This window comes from Annulohypoxylon maeteangense, assembly GCF_022496945.1.
Source record: "Annulohypoxylon maeteangense strain CBS 123835 unplaced genomic scaffold GGS22scaffold_6, whole genome shotgun sequence".
Classification (NCBI taxonomy): domain Eukaryota; kingdom Fungi; phylum Ascomycota; class Sordariomycetes; order Xylariales; family Hypoxylaceae; genus Annulohypoxylon; species Annulohypoxylon maeteangense.
In genome coordinates, this window is record NW_025953253.1 from 1,625,563 (window position 1) to 1,646,868 (window position 21,306).

General features: G+C 20.4%; 3 protein-coding genes across 3 annotated transcripts; 1 reads left to right on the forward strand and 2 right to left on the reverse strand.

Moving 5' to 3' along the window:
• Positions 1–1,479: 1,479 nt before the first annotated feature.
• GGS22DRAFT_187601 (lytic polysaccharide monooxygenase) lies at positions 1,480–2,564 on the forward strand (the record flags this gene model as incomplete). The annotated part of the gene is made up of 6 exons (XM_047964615.1): positions 1,480–1,561; positions 1,622–1,715; positions 1,772–1,966; positions 2,025–2,170; positions 2,231–2,247; positions 2,331–2,564. The coding sequence occupies 6 exons, from the start codon at positions 1,480–1,482 to the stop codon at positions 2,562–2,564; spliced, it is 768 nt and encodes a 255-aa protein (XP_047820196.1).
• Positions 2,565–2,640: 76 nt separating this feature from the next.
• Positions 2,641–3,891, reverse strand: GGS22DRAFT_160664 (uncharacterized protein). Its single transcript, XM_047960962.1, has 2 exons — positions 2,897–3,891; positions 2,641–2,835 (listed from the first exon to the last, which is right to left on the reverse strand). The coding sequence occupies exon 1, from the start codon at positions 3,565–3,567 to the stop codon at positions 3,055–3,057; it is 513 nt and encodes a 170-aa protein (XP_047820197.1). The 5' UTR covers positions 3,568–3,891; the 3' UTR covers positions 2,641–2,835; positions 2,897–3,054.
• Positions 3,892–4,280: 389 nt separating this feature from the next.
• Positions 4,281–5,525, reverse strand: GGS22DRAFT_160665 (uncharacterized protein). The gene is made up of 3 exons (XM_047960963.1): positions 5,032–5,525; positions 4,803–4,904; positions 4,281–4,747 (listed from the first exon to the last, which is right to left on the reverse strand). The coding sequence occupies exons 1-3, from the start codon at positions 5,342–5,344 to the stop codon at positions 4,554–4,556; spliced, it is 609 nt and encodes a 202-aa protein (XP_047820198.1). The 5' UTR covers positions 5,345–5,525; the 3' UTR covers positions 4,281–4,553.
• Positions 5,526–21,306: the final 15,781 nt, after the last annotated feature.

Here is a 21,306-nt window from a genome sequence, read left to right on the forward strand (position 1 = left end):
CAGATTTATCCCGAGAAACATCTTGCGAGGTATCTAATCTAAAACTTGTGATGTGTTTCCATACTGGTAGGTATCTAGTTACATACAAGGGTACATTGGATGATATGAGCATGGAGGCTAGGAACCTGGAGGACGGCGTTCAAAGCGGTTAGTTTACAGCTGGCGAACATATGGGGATATATACGAATAATAGGGCCTTTTATCTCCTAGTTTATAAGATAAGAATATATATCTAGGTACTTATTAGGTTATAAATATTAAAGTTCTCTAACTTCATCGTGGAAAGCGGCCTATTTGTGGTGAAACCCATAAACGCGACTCTCAGGGGTCTGCTGACTTATCGCACCTGTGCTGCCAGGTGCGGTCCTATACGGTTTTAAATATTAGTAATTACCTACCTAGGTATCTCGGTAGTTAGTTTATGTGGAAATAGATGCAGGTTATGAGTATCATATTGTATGATTAGTTGGTTGAGTTGCTAGTTCTAGGTAGTGGTTCGTAGATAGTACATATATACCCCTTGAGTACAGGGCGTAGACTTCCAGCCACCTAATATTCCAGCAGTTTATTAATATATAGGATCCTTTAAGTATAAGTTCCAAAAATAGTGGCACATGTGAAGTATTTTCAGGAATCATATGACCCGTCATTTCTACCGGTTATTCTCCCTAGGCTGAATACAGACTGTTGGAGGGGCTCACGGTGTTCTCTAGCAACGCTTCTCAGATTTTGAAACATTATCTTGGAATTCACGTTTGATTTAGGTAAGTCATTGTTTACTAGGAAGCTGTCAATAAAATACACTAGAGAATATGAACATAAAGTTGGATCACCTCATCAATAGAATAACGGGCTCAAAGGCTGCTTGTATGAATTCGCTAGCGAAACATATAGTTTATTATTTCATTCTGTGAGCTTACGACAACTGGGGTAATCTAGGTACTCATAAGGAGGCTGCTTTGCATCAGTTCGACGCCTGCAACACCGCAGACCAGATAGATGAAGAGATAGGTGATATACATTGAATGGACGTTGGCTCATGATAGCGTCTTACTCATCACGGAGAGTGGTAGACTACATTCCAAACGCGGATAAGCCTTGCTTCCTATTTGTCATTTCCCATGTATGCCAAGTACAACTGGCAGTTCCCCAGATTCTCTCGTCCAGTCGCTATATTAGATCCTTGATTGCCGAGCTTTGGCGGATATATGAGTATAATCTAGGTAGGGAGGCAATGAATATGGTGTCCATTTAGCAAATTTACGACCCAGACACGATTGCCGAGCGAATATCTAGGAAGGTACATGGAATATGCGCGGCTAGAAAACAAGATCTGAGTTCTTGGATATGTAATTTTTAGTAAAGCACATATGAAGAATGCGCATATAAGCCTTCCCATCCGCTACTCCTGTCGAAACTACTGAGAACTGTAGACTCATCGGTTTTAGTTCTATCTTAGGTTAGCTCTCATTCAACAACATGGTTCGATCTTTTACCCTCGCAGCGGCGGCTGCTCTGCTGTCTGCTCCGCTAGTTAGCTCTCACTACATCCTCAACATCCGTAAGACCTCAATATTTTGGCTGTGTACTAACTAGAGGCCATCGCTAAATATCTTCATAGTCATGCACAATGGCAAGCAAGTCGGCGGTGAATACACATACGTCCGAAAGAACTCCAACAGCTACATGCCGTCTTTCATGGAGATTATCGACTCGTTGGTACTCCCTTCACCATAAGAGAATCCTCCAATAGAGACTAAACAAGAGATAGAAACGATTTGAGGTGCAACAAGGGCGCTACCAGTGCCGGAACTAAGACTTACATGGATGTTAAGGCTGGAGACAAGATCGGTCTCAAGCTGTTCAACAACGAATTCATTGAGCACCCGGGTCCAGGATTCTTTTACATGTCCAAGGCCCCTGGCAATGTTAGCGACTACGACGGATCTGGCGATTGGTTTAAGGTGTAAGTAACATCATCCCCGATCCTAGAGGTTTTATAGATGAGAAATTGACGAAATTAGTTGGGAATCTGGCCCAACCGGAAGCCCAACCAGCACTGGTGGCTGGCCAACCTACGGCAAATACACCATGGAATTCACTCTGCCAACGACTCTTGAGGATGGTGAATACCTCCTCCGAGGAGAGCACATCGGTATCCACGAGAACCGTAAGTCCCCTTTCTATACCTATTCATCGCAAATAGCCTTTGCTAACATGATACATCCAGACGCTGGAAAGCCCCAGGTAAATACCCAATAGCTATCCCTTACCCCCAATTTTGGCACTTTGCTACTGTTTATAGGTTACTAATGAGAACTTTGAAACAGCTCTGTAAGTTATTGCAACCTCTTCAGACGGACGGTACATTTGCTGACAACTATATCTACGTAGACATGGAGTGCGCTCAGATTCGCATCACCGGAGGCACCGGTACGGCCAAGCCATCTCCGCTCGTCAAGATCCCCGGAATCTACAGCAAGACAGACCCTGGTCTCACCTTCAACTTCTGGGGTGGTGCTGGCGCTTACGTGATGCCCGGACCCGCCGTCGCGACGCTCTAGATGCTTTTAGAGACATCTACCGAATGAAACAGTTCAGGAGGTTAAGCATGCGACTATCGACTTAACCGATGATAGGTTGGAAAAATAAATGGACCAATTTGTCATATAGTAAATATCTAACTGTTAGACGGAATTGAACATCCTAAAACCCCTAATCTCAGAGGCTGCTGAAGGTGCCTTGTAGACATTATTCATATGTAAAACGGGTATCATATTAGCCAGTTCCTCCTATGCACCTCTGCTTATGTTATACTTATACGCACATAATTATCTAGATGCACTGCGAATTAGAATTATCTCCTAGAATAGGGGTAGGGGATATTTGGACTCACCATTACCACGGGCGCCACCAAAGCCGACTTGTTGATGGGTTACCCGTCAATCCTTCAATATCCCCAAATCGAAGATAATAAGAAGACCAGTGATTGAAAGACAATGATTGAGAACTATGTAATGAGAAGAAATGAATTTTAGATATGTTGCTTGTCTCTCAACCGGAATAGTAGTTTGGGCGAAATCGCCGTGTCGCTTCGTAGGCTGTCCATCGAGGAACAGTAGGATCTTCAGCAGTTGCAACATATGTTTGGCTAGGAGGCCGTGGTATAGGTCGGCGAAAGTGTGCATCTGCTGGTCGAGTAACGTCTACCATCTCGTCTGTATAATAGATCACATTCTCTTGGTCGTCTTCGTAAGCGGTATAACGGCTGCACCCACATCGCTTCGTGCAACAACACCATATGACTATGCCTAGAACAAGGGCACCGATTAAACATCCCACTATTATACCAATCTGTGTCTGTCCGAGGCCATCTGACGATGTAGCGCCCGCGCTCCAGCTCGGAGTCGAAGAGCTAGTTGGCGGACTACCGCGGTCGAGAGTCACTAAGGTTGTACTCGTCGAGTCGGGATATGTGATAGTCTGTGTGATAACAACCTGCCGCTTCACTATGTCGGGATTCTCTTCGGCCGCGACAATGATCAGTGTTGTAAAGTTGATGGACATCTCTGCGGCAGAAAGCGCTTGTCTGGGCTTGGCAGATATCGCGAATCAGACCCGAAAGCCGCGGTCTATGACCCAGTCCTGGTAAAGTATCCTATGGAACTGGGTCTCAAGGGGAACGGATCGTCAGGCAGTTTTATCGACGACCCTGTCACACGGGACTCACCCCGCGCGCGCGCATGCAATTATCTCCCCTGGACACGTTGGACCTGACCACACCAATCCAGCTGCAGCCGAATCAGATCGCATCGTTATCTGACATTGGCCAGACTCAGATGACGATTTTACTGCCCTACCATGATAGGTGCCAACCCACACGCGGTTGGGTTGCCAACGGCTCGGCATCTGGGCGGATACGGGCATTTCATACCATCTGGCGGGTGCAACATGACTGCCCGCTAATGCAAATCATATGCAGCTGTGGAATGTAGATAATGCGTCGCCCAGACTTGGAATTTCTTATTTGTTCTAGTTTCAGAAGGGTAACATTGGGGTCCGAATATTTCTCATATTAAGCCTATCACATGGAACGGCATTGGGGACTGCGAAACTTCGTCTAAAATCATGGCTATACACCGAAAAACTGCATCGCGTGCATATGTACAAACCTCTATTACCGGTTATCATTTCACCAACATACATATTCTTAATTTGTTGTGTTCCAGTTTGTTATTCAACAGGGCTGTAATGGACGTAAATCCGCCATTTTATTACTTGTCAGATATAACTTTCTCATTAAATGACGAATCTCGTTCATTCCCGCAGGTAGTACAACACGGCTGTTCCCATGGAGTCCATGGAGTGCCTGGAAGCCCGATACAGAATTTCCTTGACGAATAAGAAGATGCGCAATCGCCGGCGTGGCTGCATTTACCGAGTCCACATACGTCAAGAATAACCAACTCAGGGGCTGAGTCCCGGGATAGCCCTGTAGGCTTTTTCTTCTAATTTCACATAGGTCGGTAGAGGAAATGATTGAAATGAATTTCTCAATCTTTCTTCTCAACATGCTGAACGGTTATCTTCGCTTCTTCCATCTTGTGTAGAACAATCTCGTGGGCCTGTGAGGAAGATTGACACTCAAACGTGGAAAATTCTCGAGCAGGCACCCGCTTTTCAAATAATTCATCAATTTCTTCCAAAGATCTGCCTTTCATGTCGGGCAAGAAGAACCAAAATACAGCTGCGACGCAGTTAGTGAGAGAGCACTGCATATAGATTGCGCCCAGATGTCTCACCGAACGTTAAGGCGTTGGACGCGGCCCAGATCCAGCAATATTTAGCTCCCCAATTCATCGCAGTCGGATTGATGAAGTACGGCGAACAAAAGGAGGTGAGCCCTGCATCATCAAAAGTCAGCCTACCTACGTCCTACATATGTTAGGACATTGGAGTCCTTCATATAGCCCAATACCACTCGAGATATTACGTCGCACGATGCGGGTTACTGAATAATAATATACTCACAGGCGAAGATGTAGTCCACACCGGTAGCAAAGGACAAGGTTGCCACACGCAAGCGCGAATTTACGACCTCAGCCGATATAGGCCACGTCATCGAGCCTGCGAAACCGCCATAGATGATAACATAGAGGAAATTGAATGCGACGAAGGTCTTCGCGGATGCCGGCGTGTCGGGGGCGATCGTGGCTCCCAGAGCCGGACCAAGCATAGAGACCACTGCACCTCCAGTCCCGATTAAGAGCATGGTACGGCGGTCAAAGACCTTATATGCGAAATATAAGCCGATTCCGACACTGGCAAAGCCTATTATCATCATGTATATTCCAATTCTAAAGACGTCATCTATACCTGCTTGCTAATAAAAGTATATCTTAGGACGGCGGACCATAAGGACAAATCCGCCAACCCGCCAATTCAATTAATATATTAAAAAATATACTATATAAATATAGTGTACGACGAAAATATATTGTGCTTTATAATTCAATAATTAAAAGGCTTATAAACTATAATACGTATAAGTAAATATTTATTAAATAAATATAATAAGTTTTTTTATTTTTATAAAAATATTAAAAAAATAAATATTTACTTAATAATATTATAATAATTATTAATTAAATTAAATTTTATTATATTTAAGTATTTAATAAATAAATAAATATGTAATTATTATTTATTATAACATTAAAAGTTATAATAATAAAAACAAGTTAATTTAATTATTTTATTATATTATTTAAGTTTTTAATTATATTAAAATAAGCGAAAATTTTTATATTTAAACGTAAAAAAAAAGTAATTTAATATATTATTAACTTAAATTTTAAATTATTATTAATTTAACGATTAATTAAATAATTTTTCGAAAATAAATAAATAAATAAAAAATATATTAAATATAAAAATAAAAAACTTTAATAATAACTTTTTAATAATAAAAAAGATAATTTTACGATTAATAAATAAAATATTAATTATTTAATGTTTTTTTTAAAAAGTAAAGCTTTATTTAACAAGGTTTTTTCGAATTTAACTTTAATATCTTTTTTTATTAACGTAATTTTTATTTATTTTTACTTTTATTTTTTATAATTATATTTTTATTTTTAATTTAATTTTTTAATAATTATAGTTTTTTATTTTATTTCGTGTTTATTTAAATAATAAATAATTATTTATGTATTTTTAATTTTTTTATTATTTATTTTACGTAAATAATAATATAATTTTAATTTATTTCGGTTTAAAATATTTATATATTTTTATATATTATTAAAAACCTTTCGAACGTTATTAAATATAATTTAAATATATTTTCGATAAAAAATACGGTTTTTTTTTATTTTTATAATTTAAAATAATAATTAAAAAACTAAATTACGGTATATTTTTAACGTTAATAAAGATTTATTAAATAAAATTAATATTATCATTTATAATATCGTTATTATTACTATTATTATAATATAAAAAAAACGCGTTTAAATTAAAATATATAAAGTTTAAGGAATAATTATTATAATTAATTAAATTTTTTTTAAGTTTAAAATATATAAAATAATATATATAATTTCATGTTAAATTAAAAAATATTATTTTTAATTAATTATATTTAATTAACTTTTAAAGTTAAGTTTATATAAAAAAAATTATAACTTAATATATTATTATATTTAAATAAACTTTAATTTTTCCGTTTTATATTATTTATAATTAAAAATATTAATATTTTATAAAAAACGTAATTAAATAATATAATTTATATTAAGTTTTATTAAAACTTAATAATATTACGTAATAACGTATTATTAAAAGGAATATTTTAAATATATTACATGAAGTTATAAATAAATAAACTTATAAAAATTAATATATTTATATAATTTTAATATTTAAAATATTAATTAATATAATATTAATATTATAAAAAATCTTTAAAAATAAAATGCTTATTTATATAATGTTTATTATTTTTTAAAATAATTAAAATAATATATTAAACCTATTTATTTATATAATGTTTTATCGTTTATTAATAAACTTTTCGTAATATTTAAACTTTAATAATTTCGATCGTTTGCGAGTATTATATTTAAAAGTCGATAATTTTTTATCGATTTAAGAATTTAAAGTATTACGGTTTTTACGTGATTTGTTATTTTAGTTTTTTTTTACGTTTATTAATTAAATAATTTTATTTTTTTAACGCGTTATTAAACCGTCTTTTCCGTTCTTAAAATCGATAATATTAATAAAGAGTTAATTAATTTTTCGTTTTTTAACATTTACTTTAAGCTTTAACGAGTGGTTTTTATAGGAAAATGTAAAAAGATTTTCGGTAAGTATGTAATTATAATTATTATTATATTTTAAAACGGTAGTTATAATAACGGGGTTTATATTAATGGTTAAATTTTAGTTATTTAAAAAAATTTTATTTTAAGTAGTTAAACTTTATTACGATTTTAATAAAATAGCGTTTTAAAAAAATTAAAATTAATAAATAATTTTATTAAAAATGTTTTATATTTTATAAAAAACGAATAATATTTTTATATCGATGGTTTATATTATATTTATAAAAATAAATGAGTTTTTTTTATTAAACGTAACCGGTTTTTTTCGTATAAATTTTTTTAAATTTTTTTCGTTTATATTATTTACTTTTAATTTTAAAAAAAAGTTAAACTATTTTTACCGTAAATTAAAAGTATAAAAGTTTAAAAATTCGTAATTTACGACGGGTAATTTATTAATAAAGTTAATTTATTAACGCATTTTATAAATTATAAGACGCTCGGTTAATATAAAATTTTTTTAAAAAACGTTAATAATAAATTAATAATAAAAATAATTTAATAAAACTTATAATTTTAAAACGTTTTAAAATAAAACTCTTTAAATTTTATTATCGCGTTATTTTAAAAATTAATAATAATAGGTTAAATTAATTTAAAATTTCTTTTCGTAATATTTAATTTTTTATTAATAATAAAATAAAGTTAAAATTTACATATAAATATACCGGTTAACGTTATATAGGTTAACTTTTCTTATCGTTTTTAAGGAATAAATTATTTAAATTTTCGACTCGTTTTATAAATAAAAATATAATAAAAGCCGAAATATAAGAAATGTAAAAATTGCGGGGATTTATCGCGAATTATATATATAAAGGTATATTAATCCGTTTTTTATATATAATTATAAAAGTTTTAAAAATATTACTTTTAATATAAAGTTTTAATTTATTTTAAAGATTTTTATTTTTTTTAAGTAAATTATTAATAATTATTTATTTATACTCGGTAATATTTATTAACGAAATAATAATATAATATTTTCTTATTAATTAAAACTTTTTAATAAATTTAACGTAATAATTATATTTAAAGGTTTTTTATTAATTAACTTAAAACTAATTTATAATATTAATATTAAATTAAACTTATAAAGTTAAATATTATTTTAAAAAAAAAATTAAAATATCGCTTTTTTTTAAATAACATTTATAAAAATAATTTTAATTAAATAAACTTAAATTTAATTTACATATTTTAAAATATTTAATTATTGTAAATGTTATTTTTATTTTATATTCGTGAATATAATATTCGTAAACGTATAAAATAATTTTTAAAATTATTTTATTTTTTTTTTTATCGTACGTTAACCCGTTTATTATAATATTTTTAATATATTTCCTTTTAATAATGTACCATTTATTTAATATTTACGTATAAATATTATTTATATAAATTAAAACGTTATTACTTTATTTATTTAATTTATATTTACTTCGTTTATTACCGGTAAAATTAATTCGAAGTTATATATATTAAAAAAAATTAACCGGCCCGTATTTCGTTATAAAGGATGTGCTGGAGTTATAATATATAATAAGCTAAATAATATATAATAAATTCGATAAAAAAGAAACAAGTTGCGAGGTTAGTGGGTTAACGAGTTTATTACGCTTTTTTTCGTTTTTACATTTATTTTTAACGAAAAAATAATAAAAGTAATAATAAAAAAGATAAATTAAACGGTTTTATTTTAATAATTATAAATAAAAAATATCGTATAATAAATTAAGGTTATTTTTATAAACTTTTAATAATGTATATTAATAATTTTTTTTATATATATTTAAAAAACTTATAATAAATAATATTATTTTTACGATTAATTATATTATTTAAATAATATTTAAATGAGTAAATAAATTACTTATAATACGAAATAAATTTATATAAATAATCGATATTATATATAAAAATACTTTATAAATATTAAAAAACAAAGAAAATTCGATTTTTATTTTAAAGTTATTAATTTAAATCTTATTATAAAAAAAATAAATTATTTCGTGTTACGTTCGTTCCATTTTATAATTATATCGATATTATTATATAATTATTTACCGCGTGTTATTATATAATAAATAAAATTATTTATTATTAATTTAATTATACGGCGGTTTATATTTAATATAAAAACATATATTTTTAATTAAATTCGATTTAAATAAATTAATAAAAATAATTATATTATATTAATATATAAAATAAATATAAAGGATATATATGGTAAAAAAAAAAATTATAATTAATTATAACATGAAAAAAAATAAATTTAATTAAAAGATTTAGTTTTTTATAAACGATAATTAAAATTAACCGAAGGATTTTATTAATGATTATAATTATAATTAATATATTTTTATATATTTTATAATAATTTAAAACTTAATTTAATTAAATCGTAACGAAAAGAAAAAAAAGGGTAGGTAAATTAAAAAAATTCGCCGTATATATTAAAAAAAAAACTTAAAAAAAAAAAAAAAAAGTGAAAAAAAGTTAAAAGAAAAAGTATAATATTGAAAAGTTAAAATTACGAAATAATAACTTAAAAATTTCGAAAGTTTTAATTAAGTGATATTATATTCGCATTACGCGGGGACTTTATATTTATAAGCTAATATTAATAATTAATTCGAATAATAAAAGGAAATTAATAATTATTATTTTTCGTTAAAGTTAATATATCACGAATTTGAATTAATTTTCGAGCTTTTAAAAATCGAATTTTTTAATTATAATTAAAAAAAAATAATTTATAAAAAAAAATCTTATATTTTTTTCGAAATAAATATAATTTTAATATTAATTTATATACTTTTTAATAATAATTTTAATAATGGGGTTTTCGTAAAAATAAGTTAAATATTAATTTTATTAAAGCGAAAATTCGTTAATTTTTCGAAATAAAGTTATTATATATTTTTATTATTAATTATTTAAACGAAAAATAATTAAAAATTAATATATCGAAATAATTTTTAAAACGTAAATTAAAAAAATAAAAAATAACTTATTACGAAAAACTTAATTATAACTTAAAACTTGTAAATATTATACGAAATTACTTTTATAAAAAAAATTATTACGACGATTTAATTTTAACTTATTTATAATATTAATATAAAATAATGATTAATTATGTTTTTTTTATTTAAATCCGAATAAAAAATGATATAAAAAAACGAATTAATAACTTATATTAACGATTACGTGATATAATAAAAATAAACCGATTTATTAATAATTACGAATAAATGTTAAATATTTTTAAAGAGTTAAAAAAAAATAATGTTTGAAAACGTATTTATAAATATACTTATATTTTTATTATAAAAAATAAATCGTATAACGTATATTATTAACGATATCTTAAAACCGTATAATAATATCGTAATAATAAACCAAATAATGAAAAACGAAAAAATAAAAAATTTATAATTTTAAAATTAAATTATATATAATTTATAAACGGTTATATAAAATTTCGTTTTATTGAATTTAAAATTTATATTTATATTAATGCGTATTTACGTAAAATCTTTTAATATAATATTAATAAATTTAACTTTTTTTTAATAAACGTGTTAAATTAATATTTACTTTTTATTAAAACGTTAAAGTTTTAACCATGGCTTATTTAAATAAATTATAAAATCGAAACGTTACTTATAATAATAACGTATTTTTAATTAATTATATATAATAAACTTATTATAATCGTAAAAAACGCGAACGGTATAAATCGTAAACGAACATAAAGTCATATATTTTAAAATTCCCATAAATAAAATATTAATAAATAAAATAAAAAAATTAAATAATAATGGAAGTAATTTTTTCGAAAAATTATACGCCGTTAAATTATAAATAAATTAAAATTTACGTTTTATAAACTTACATTAACGTTATTAAATATATTTCAAATTTCTCGTTAATATAAATAAGTTTAATAAAAATTTAATACCGAATTAAATCGTTTTATATATTATATATAAGGATATTTTATAATAAAAAATCATTAAGTTTATTAAAAATTAAAATATTTATTAAATTTAATATTATTTAAATATAAACTATATTATTATTAATTAAATAAATAAAATGTAAAATAATTTTAAAAATATTAACGTATTTAATTATAAATAAAATATTAAAAGCGATTTAAAATTAAAAGAATTAATAAAATAATTAAACGCTTTATTATATAAATATAATTTTAATAATTTTTTTACGTTAAAAACGTAGCGTATTTATAATAAATAATTAATAAAATATTTATTAAAGTATATAAAGAATCGAAAATATCCGTATATCGAAAATTATTTTAATTTAAAAACTTACTTTAAATAATATATAATTAATGGTAAAAAACCACGGTTAACGTTTAATAAATTTTCTTATAATAAATTAAAATAATATAAAAATTAATTAAATATTTATAAAGAATATATAAAAATAATTCGAAAAAAAATATAATTTAAAAAACGCGAGGTTAATAAACTTATTAATTAATTTAAAAAAAATGTTCTTATTATATAATATTATTTTAATTAACTTAAATTAAGCCTTTTTTATTTATATTAATTTTTAATTAATTAAATCTTTTTTCGCGAAAATAAGGAACTTATAAAATAATTTAAGGTAAATTAATACTTTTTTCTTTTTTATAATAATTAGAAAAAAAAAAAAAACTTATTTTTATTTTTTTTAAACTACGTATTTAATATAATTAATAATTATAAAAGTTATTTATTTTTTAAGTAAATAATAATTTATAATTAATTTTAAAAGGATTATTATATCGAACCGAAAATAGAAAAAAATAATACTTAATATTTAAATAAATATTTAATTAAAGAAATGTAATAAAATAAAAAATATAACGAAAGTAAGTAATTTTCTATAGTTATATAAAATAAAATATAATTATATAATTAAAGAATAACTATTTAATTCATTTTAATTATATATATGATTATTTATTTAAATATTTAATATTTATAATATATTTTATTTAATATAACATATATTATATTATTTTAACGTTAATTTTCTTATTATTATTTTATTATTTATTTTATATATTAAATCTTTATTATAATTAAAATAATATTATTAAAGTTTTCGCCGTTATTTATGTTTTTTTTAACCGGGATAATTTAAATAAAATTAATATTTAAAATTAAAATATATTATTTTAAATATTTATAATTAACGTATTTAATATTTTTTAACGCGTTAAATTCGAATGGTTTATATTATTTATTAATATATTAAATTTATTATATTATTATAAATAATATTTAAAAAAACGATAAAAAGTTTAAAGAAAATAATGAAATAATAAAGCTTTATTTATCGAAATTATTTTTATTAAATAATTCGTTATTACGAACTAAATTATTATTTATTAAGAAATATTATTTTTACGTTTTTAAATATATAAACGGTTAAATTATATTTTTATTATTATAAAACGTTTTTATATATCGTATTAATTATATTAATTTAATAAATTTATCGTTTCTTATTTTTTATAATTTCAATAACTAGGAATTTCCCGATAAATTACCGTTATTTTAAGAATAATTAAAAATTAATATTAATTTATTTATTAATTAAAATGATTTTTATTTTACATACGATTTAAATTTATAACTTTATTATATTATAACCGGTTTAACATTATTTAAAAAATGTTATGTTATGTTTTTAAATATAAAATAATAATTAAAAAATAATAATATACGCCGGTTTTTAAATGTATAAAAAGTTAAAACTACTTATAATACCTTTAATAATAAAATATTTATTTAAAAAAATATTTATTTTTTTTAAAATTAAAATTATTTTATTATGTTATTTAAACTTGATTTAAGTTTTAATATTTTTAAGTATTAATTAATTACGTATGTATTTTATTCGTTTAATAAATCCACCGATTCCGATATAAAAATTCTCGCATTATATTAAAATATATTATATTTACTTTTTCGTAAAATTTTTATCGAGTTTTTTTTCGTTCGTTTTATTTAATTCATTTTCATTAATTTCGTTATTATGTTTTTTAACGATAATAACGATAAAAACGTATATTTTATTAATTTTAAAATATTTAATAAACGAATTATTAAATAATTATTTATGTATAAAATACCACTATTATTTTTTAAAATAACTAGTATACGAAAAATTTTTACGTTCGTTTAAATAAATTAAAAAAAAAGTTTTAACGAAATAACTTATAATAATGTTACGAATTTATTATATTTATTTTAAATTAATTAAATAAAATTAATATTTAATAAATATAAACCTGGTAATTAATAAAGCGATTATTTTTTAAACGATAAACGATTTTATAAACGGTTACGATTATATTTTAACGATATTAACGATGAAATTAACGATGTAAACGATAAAAATAAAAGTAAAAATAAAAGCGAAAACGAAAATAAAAATAATAACGATAATATTACGAGCCGATTTTTTTCGTTACTTTTAAATGGGAACGTAAAAAATAACGTATATATATATTACGATGATATGTATAACGACCGGTTCTTTTTTAAAACGAGTTTATTAAGTAAGTTTTAGTTTAATTATATACCTTGATATTTTTTATTTATATTAAGTAACGCGTGTATTAAAAACGCATAAATAAATTTTAAATTATATTAAGTTAATTTAATATCGGTTTTTTATAAAATGTTTAATTTAAGATATTTAATAAATTAAAAATGGTTTTTAAATGAATATATATTATAATAAATTTTCGAAATATTAAATTAACATTATTCGTTATAATTAATCGTTATTATTAAAAAAACTAAATTATAATATTAATATTATACTTTAAAACGATAAAATAAATTAATAAAAAAATATAATAATGTTATTATTTTTAAATAAATATATATAATAAAATAATAAATAAATAACTTTATAAATAAAATTATATTTAAATTATTAAACCACGTTATACGTTACGTAATTTACTTTAATTTTATATTTTAACTATTTTTATATAGTTTTAATTTTTCTTTTTATAATTTACGTATAACTTTTTTTTTATTTCTTTTTATATATATAAATAAAAATATTAATTCATTTTATTATTAATTACCGGTTACGAAACGATGTATTTAAAAAAAAAAAAATCGAAAAAAGGTTAAAGTAATTATAAAACACGTGATTTAAATTTGAACTTAAAAAAGTGGTTAATACGTTAAAAGATTTCTTAATATTTATTATTTATAAATAATAATTATAACATTTATTATTTTATTAAATTATTATAATTAATTAATTATTTTAATTAATAATTTATTTATAATATATTTAATTAAAACGATTTTTTTTTAATATATTTCGATTTTTTTAATTTTTTTAACATTAAAATAAATATACTTTAATTAATTATTATTTAAATATTATATTTTTTTTATGCCTTAATTTTTTTAATATTAAAATAAATATACTTTAACCGGTATTTTTAACGTTTTAAATATTACTTTCCTACATTTTATAAATCGATATTTTTTTTATAAGATTTTTTATTATTTTTTTACGAAAAAAATTATATAAATCGAAATTAATTACGCGGGATATGTAAAATGCGTTTAACTTATTAAAAGGTTTAAAAATATTAACCGTATTAATATTATTATTACTTTTTAATACGTAACTTTTAAAAACGAAGAAATATAACATTATAAAACTTTAAATATTAATAAAAATATAAGTATATATATTTTTATTAACCTTTAAAATAATTATATAAACAAGTTTAAAATTTTACTTAATATTTTTTTTTAAAATAATTATTTAATTAAAATTATAAAATATTAAATTATATATTAATTTATTATTTAAATTTCTTTTATAATAAAAAAAAACATTTTTTAAATAAATATTCCGATAAAAAATATTATTATAATAAAAAATAATTATCGAAAAAAGTAAATTATATAATAATAAAAAACGGTATTAAATTTTTTTCGTTTATAACCATTTAAAGAAAAATTTTATATTAATATTAATTTTATTTATAATTAAAAAATATAAATTTTAATAAAATTAAAAATAAACTAATTAATTATATAAATATTATATACGATATATTCGCGTAATATATTTAGTTTAAATTCGTTAAAATATTAAAATTTTATTATTTATTAAGTTAATTTTTTATTTTATATTAAAATTATTTTTAAAAACTTTAAATTATTTAATAATTAATGGTTTATTAATTATTTTTTTTATAATAAAATAAACATAATTTTTTAAAGTATTTACGACTAAAAAACCGTGAATAATAATTCCGTTAATTTTATAATAATTTAAAAAAAAAAAAAAATTCAACTTAAGTATAAAATAATAATTAAATTAAATTTTACGAAAAAAATTATCGCGTTTTATAATATATTATAATTTATTTTCGTACGATATTTTTATTTTAAATTTAAGATATATTTAAGGAAAATTTATAAATAAATGTATCGTGATTAATTTTTTTTAAAAATATACCGTTTTATTTTATTTTAAAATAAAATTACCACCGTTAAATGAATTATATTTAACTTTTAAAAAATATAACGATGGGTTTTTTAATATAAACGTGTTAAATTTTATTTTTAAGTATATTTTCATCGATATATTTAACATGTTTTTATTATTAAATTTTATTATAACGAAATTAACATTTATATAACTTAATATAAATATTTTTTTTTTAAATTTCCACGTTATGTTATTATTAATTAACGGGCGATTATTAGAAAAGATTTTATAGTGGTAGCGTGTGAAGTTTAAATTATATTTAAATATTTTTCTTAAATAATGCGTGAATAATTACGCGATAAAACCAAGTAAATTTAAAGTAATTATTCTTTTAATTATACTTTAATAAATTAAAATATTTTTTACGATTATAATTTCGAATATTATAATTAATTTAAAAAAGTTTTAAAATTTTATAATAAATAAATAAGTATTTAATTAAAAAAAGTAATTATAATTAAACTTTAAAAATAAACGTTTTTTATAATGTAAATAAAAATATTATTATTTTAATATTTATATTATATTTTAATAATATAATTAAATAATTTTATTTTATATGTATATTATAATATAATATATATAAAAACTCGAATTATTTTAAACTATAAATAAATTATAATTTAAAAATTATTTAAAATAAATTAAACTATTTTTAATTATTATAAACGTTTATTTTAATAATTATTATAACGTTAATCGTTACGTAAATAAAACGATTTTACATTATAATAATAATACGGTTAAAAAGTAACGTGTTTTTTAAAATGTAACGATTTTTTATTATATAATAATATTAAAATAATATTACTTACGTTATATAATTTTTATATATTCGCGCGTTATATCGAAAAAAAGCTTAACGCGAATTTAAACGCGTTATTAATTATATTAAAATTTCATTTTATATTTAATTAATTTTAACTTTTTTTAATTTTATTAATTTAACGTTTTAATTTTTATAATAAAAGTTAATTAAAAACGTTTAATTTAAATAATTTTTTATTTCATTTATAAATTTTTAAATTAAAATTTAATTTTAAAATTTAAAGTTAAAAAAAAACTTTTATTTTAATCGATTCGAATTAATTTTAACCCGTTTTAAGTTTAATCGTATATTATTATTTTAATCTTAAATTAATTTTAATATATTTTACGTTATTAAAAAACGCTTTTTAAAAAAAATTAAATAATATTAATTATTTAATTTTTAAACTTATTTTAATTACGAAATAATTAATTAAAAATTAAATATTACGAAAAAATATAAATTTTAAAATAAAATTTAAAAGCTTAAATTTAAATATTTAATTTCCCATTTAATTTATATAAGAAAATATATACACTTTTTACCGGCGTTTTTCCAACTTTTTATAATGTAATAATTAATATAAAATATATAACGTAAATAATATTACTTTTAAATAAAACGCGACATAATAAAAAAATATTTTAATTTACATTATTTTAATTATTATTTAAATTTTCGTATTTTTTTATTTTATATTTTACTTTTCGGCATTTTTTTGGTTTAATACTACGTAGTTAATATTGCTTTTATTTAAAACCGTGTAAATTATAATATTTTATTATTATGTAACGTTTTTTTTTAACGATTTAACTTTTTAAATAAATTTAAATTATAATAATTACCCGTTAAAATTTAATAAATAAATTATTATTAAATTTTTATTTTAATTTAAAGAAAATATAATATAAAATAATTATTAAGTATTTATTAAATTAAATGTTAAATAAAAAACGTAATTAATTTAAACCCTCGTATTTTTAAATATTTCGAATTTTATTCGGTTAATTTTAAATTATTAAAACACGTAAATTTCATATATATATTATATAATATTATATATTATATTTCTTTATTTTTTTTATCGATTTATTATCGGTATTTTTATATTATTTACTTAATATTTAATATATTATATAATAAATATTTATTAATAAACCCGGAAATTTAAAAAAGTATAATTTATTAAATAAAAAAAAAAATAAAAAAAATTCCTTAAGAAAAAAAAATCGAAAAAAGCTCGTAAAATTATAATGTTAATCATTAACTATTTTCCTTATTATTATTAATATTTGTTATTTTTTATAAAGCTTTTAAAAGAATGTTAAAATCTTAAAAATTAAATTTATTTTTCGATTTTTATTTTCTTAAAATTTCGTTTAATATCGACACTTAATTTTTTAACTTTTTAATTAACATAAAATTATTTCTTAAATTAATAATATAATTATATAAATATATACGAACCCGTAATTTTTTAAAATCGTTATTATTATTATTATTACGAAAAATATAATTATTATTAAAAAATTTAATTAAAAAAACATATAAAAATAATATTTTATTTTACCGTTATTATTAAGTTTTTATTTAATAAAATTAATATTATTTAATAATTATTATCGTTTAAACTTATTAAATATACGCATTTATAAATAATCCCCACTTATTTTTTAAAATTACGATATTTAAAAGTCGGTTTTTTTATTTTTACGAATTATCCGCTTTATAAAAGATTAATTTAAAAAAGAAAAATATTAATCGACGAAATAAAAATAAAAAAACTTAAATTTTTTAAAATTTGATAAAAATAATTTTTTTCGAAATTTAAAATTTAACGATTATAAAATAAAATTCGATTTAATTTATACATTTAATATAACTTTTAATAAAAATAAATGTTAAATTAAAAAAGGATATTAAAATTAACGTGAATTTACGGTTAATAAATTTTTCTTTAATAATATTTTATTAATTAAATGCCGATATATTATATATTTAAATATTATAAAATTAATAATATTACGAAGTTTTATTAAACGTTAAAAAAATTAAACTAATTTAAAAATATTAATGAAAATAAGTTAAAAACGAGTACATTTTTTTATAAAATTAATACTTAAAATTTAAAATTACTCGAATTTATATAATGTAAGTTTAATAATACACGTATTTTTATTAAAATTATATTTTATATTTAAAAGGTTTTATTTATAAAGATATACGGTAATCGTTTGTTATTTTTTTTTTTTATTTTTATTAACTTTTTTTATTATTTAAAACGATTTAATAATTTACATTAATAACTTTATTAATATTTATCGTTATTAAAAAGTTTTTTTATTTTTTATATATTTTTTTACATATGATTTTCCTTTATTATAAAATTATAATAACAATTATTATAAAAAAACCCCCCCCTTTTTAAAATTAACGGTAATATATTATTTAATTTTTTATAAAAATAATTATATATAAATTAAAAATTAAACGTTATTAATTTATTATATAATGAAAAATGGGAAAAATAATATATAAAAAAAATTTAATAATATTACATATAAATATTTAAATAAACGTTAACTTCGAAATATTAAAAATATTTATAAAAAATATAAATACTTACTTTAAATTTATTAAAAAGTAAATTATTAACTTTTTATTTAATTAATTTATTAATTAAAAAGCTTTTTAAAATATTTAAAGGTTTAAAATATTTCATTACCGTATATACCACGATTATAATTATTTAAATACGTGTTTATTTAAATAAGCGAGTATTTTTAATAAATATAATAAATTATAATTATGATTTTTAAGTTAATTAATATTATTATATATTATTTTTAATGGTAATTTATTACGATAAAACGATAATAATATTAAATATATTTACTTATTTAAATATTTAAATTATAAGTATTTATTAAAAATGTAAAATAATAACGTTATATTATTATTATATTATTATTATATTATAATTATATTACGATATTATTAATAATATTATTTTACTTATTTATTTAATTATTTTTATTAATATATTTAATATTATCGCATTTTTATCGAAAAAAATAAATAAATAAAAAAAGAAAAAAAAAGTTTCTTATTATGAATAAATTCAAGTTAAATACTTAAATAATTAACAAGTTTTATTTTATTTATAAAAAATGTTAATAATAATATTATATAACTTCGTAAAGTATTATAAGAATTTAATAAAAACCGTATTTATTATTTACTTAAATATTTTAACGAAATAACGTTATTATTTTAAAAACGATTTTTAAATAATATAATATTTTTTATAAGTTTATAATAAAAATAATTAATAATTACTTAAATACTTAATTAAATTTTATATTAAAAAAAAACGTAACTTTTATATTAAATATATATTTATTTAAGTAAATAAATATTAATAATTTTTATTAAAAAAATTTAAATTAAATCGTTAATTAAATATATTAAATACGAAATATATAATTCGTTAATAATAAATATTTATTTAAATACTTAAATAAGTTAATAACTTCGCTTTTTAACGTTAAAAAAGCCCCGTAATCGAAAATTATTTTTAAATATTATTAAAAAAAAAAATAATCGATAAAAAAAGGTTTTTATATTATATTTAAATAAAATACATGAAGTTTTAAACGGGTAAAAATAATAATCTTAAAACGAATTAATTAATATATATCGATATTATTAACGTAATATCGTTATTTAAAGATATTTAAATTAAATTAAAAATTAAAAAGATAATATATTTTATAACGGTGGTTTATTAATTAAATAAATAATATAAATAATAATGTTACTTTTTTAATTTAATTTTTTTTAATTAATTACTTAAGCATATTACCTTTTAAATATTAAGCTTTTTCGATATATTATTAATGATTATATTATTTTTTTTTACGTTATTTATATTATTAACGATATAAATATTAAATATATTTATTTAAATTAACAAATAAGTGTTTAAAGCGAAAAGTATTTAAATTATTTATAAAAAGAAAAGAATGTTATTATTAAGTTAAATAAAGCCGGATATTTTCGCGGTTAAATTAAATTAATGAATATTTTTTTAACTAAAAAAATAAATTATATAAATATATAATGTTTTTTAAATATAAAAACGGGTAAAAATATAAATAAATAATAATAATGATATTTATATTGTTAAAAAAATAATAAAAAATAAAAAAATAAGAAAATAATTACTAATAAAACCGGAAAAAAGTTATATTTTTTTTTTTTACTTTTTTTTTAAATAAAATTATTATATTTCATTTTTTTCCTTTAACGAAATCGTACATTATTTACGTTATATATATACGTAATTTAAATATTTATTAAGTATTTATTTATTTATTTATTTATTTATTAATAAATTAATATTTAATAAATATTTATTAAATATTTACTTTTTTTTTCTTATTAAGGAAATTTTTTTATTTATTTATAAATATTATATATTAATTAATATTAACTTAGTATTTATAATATTTTTAAATATATAAATATTTTTTATAAAAA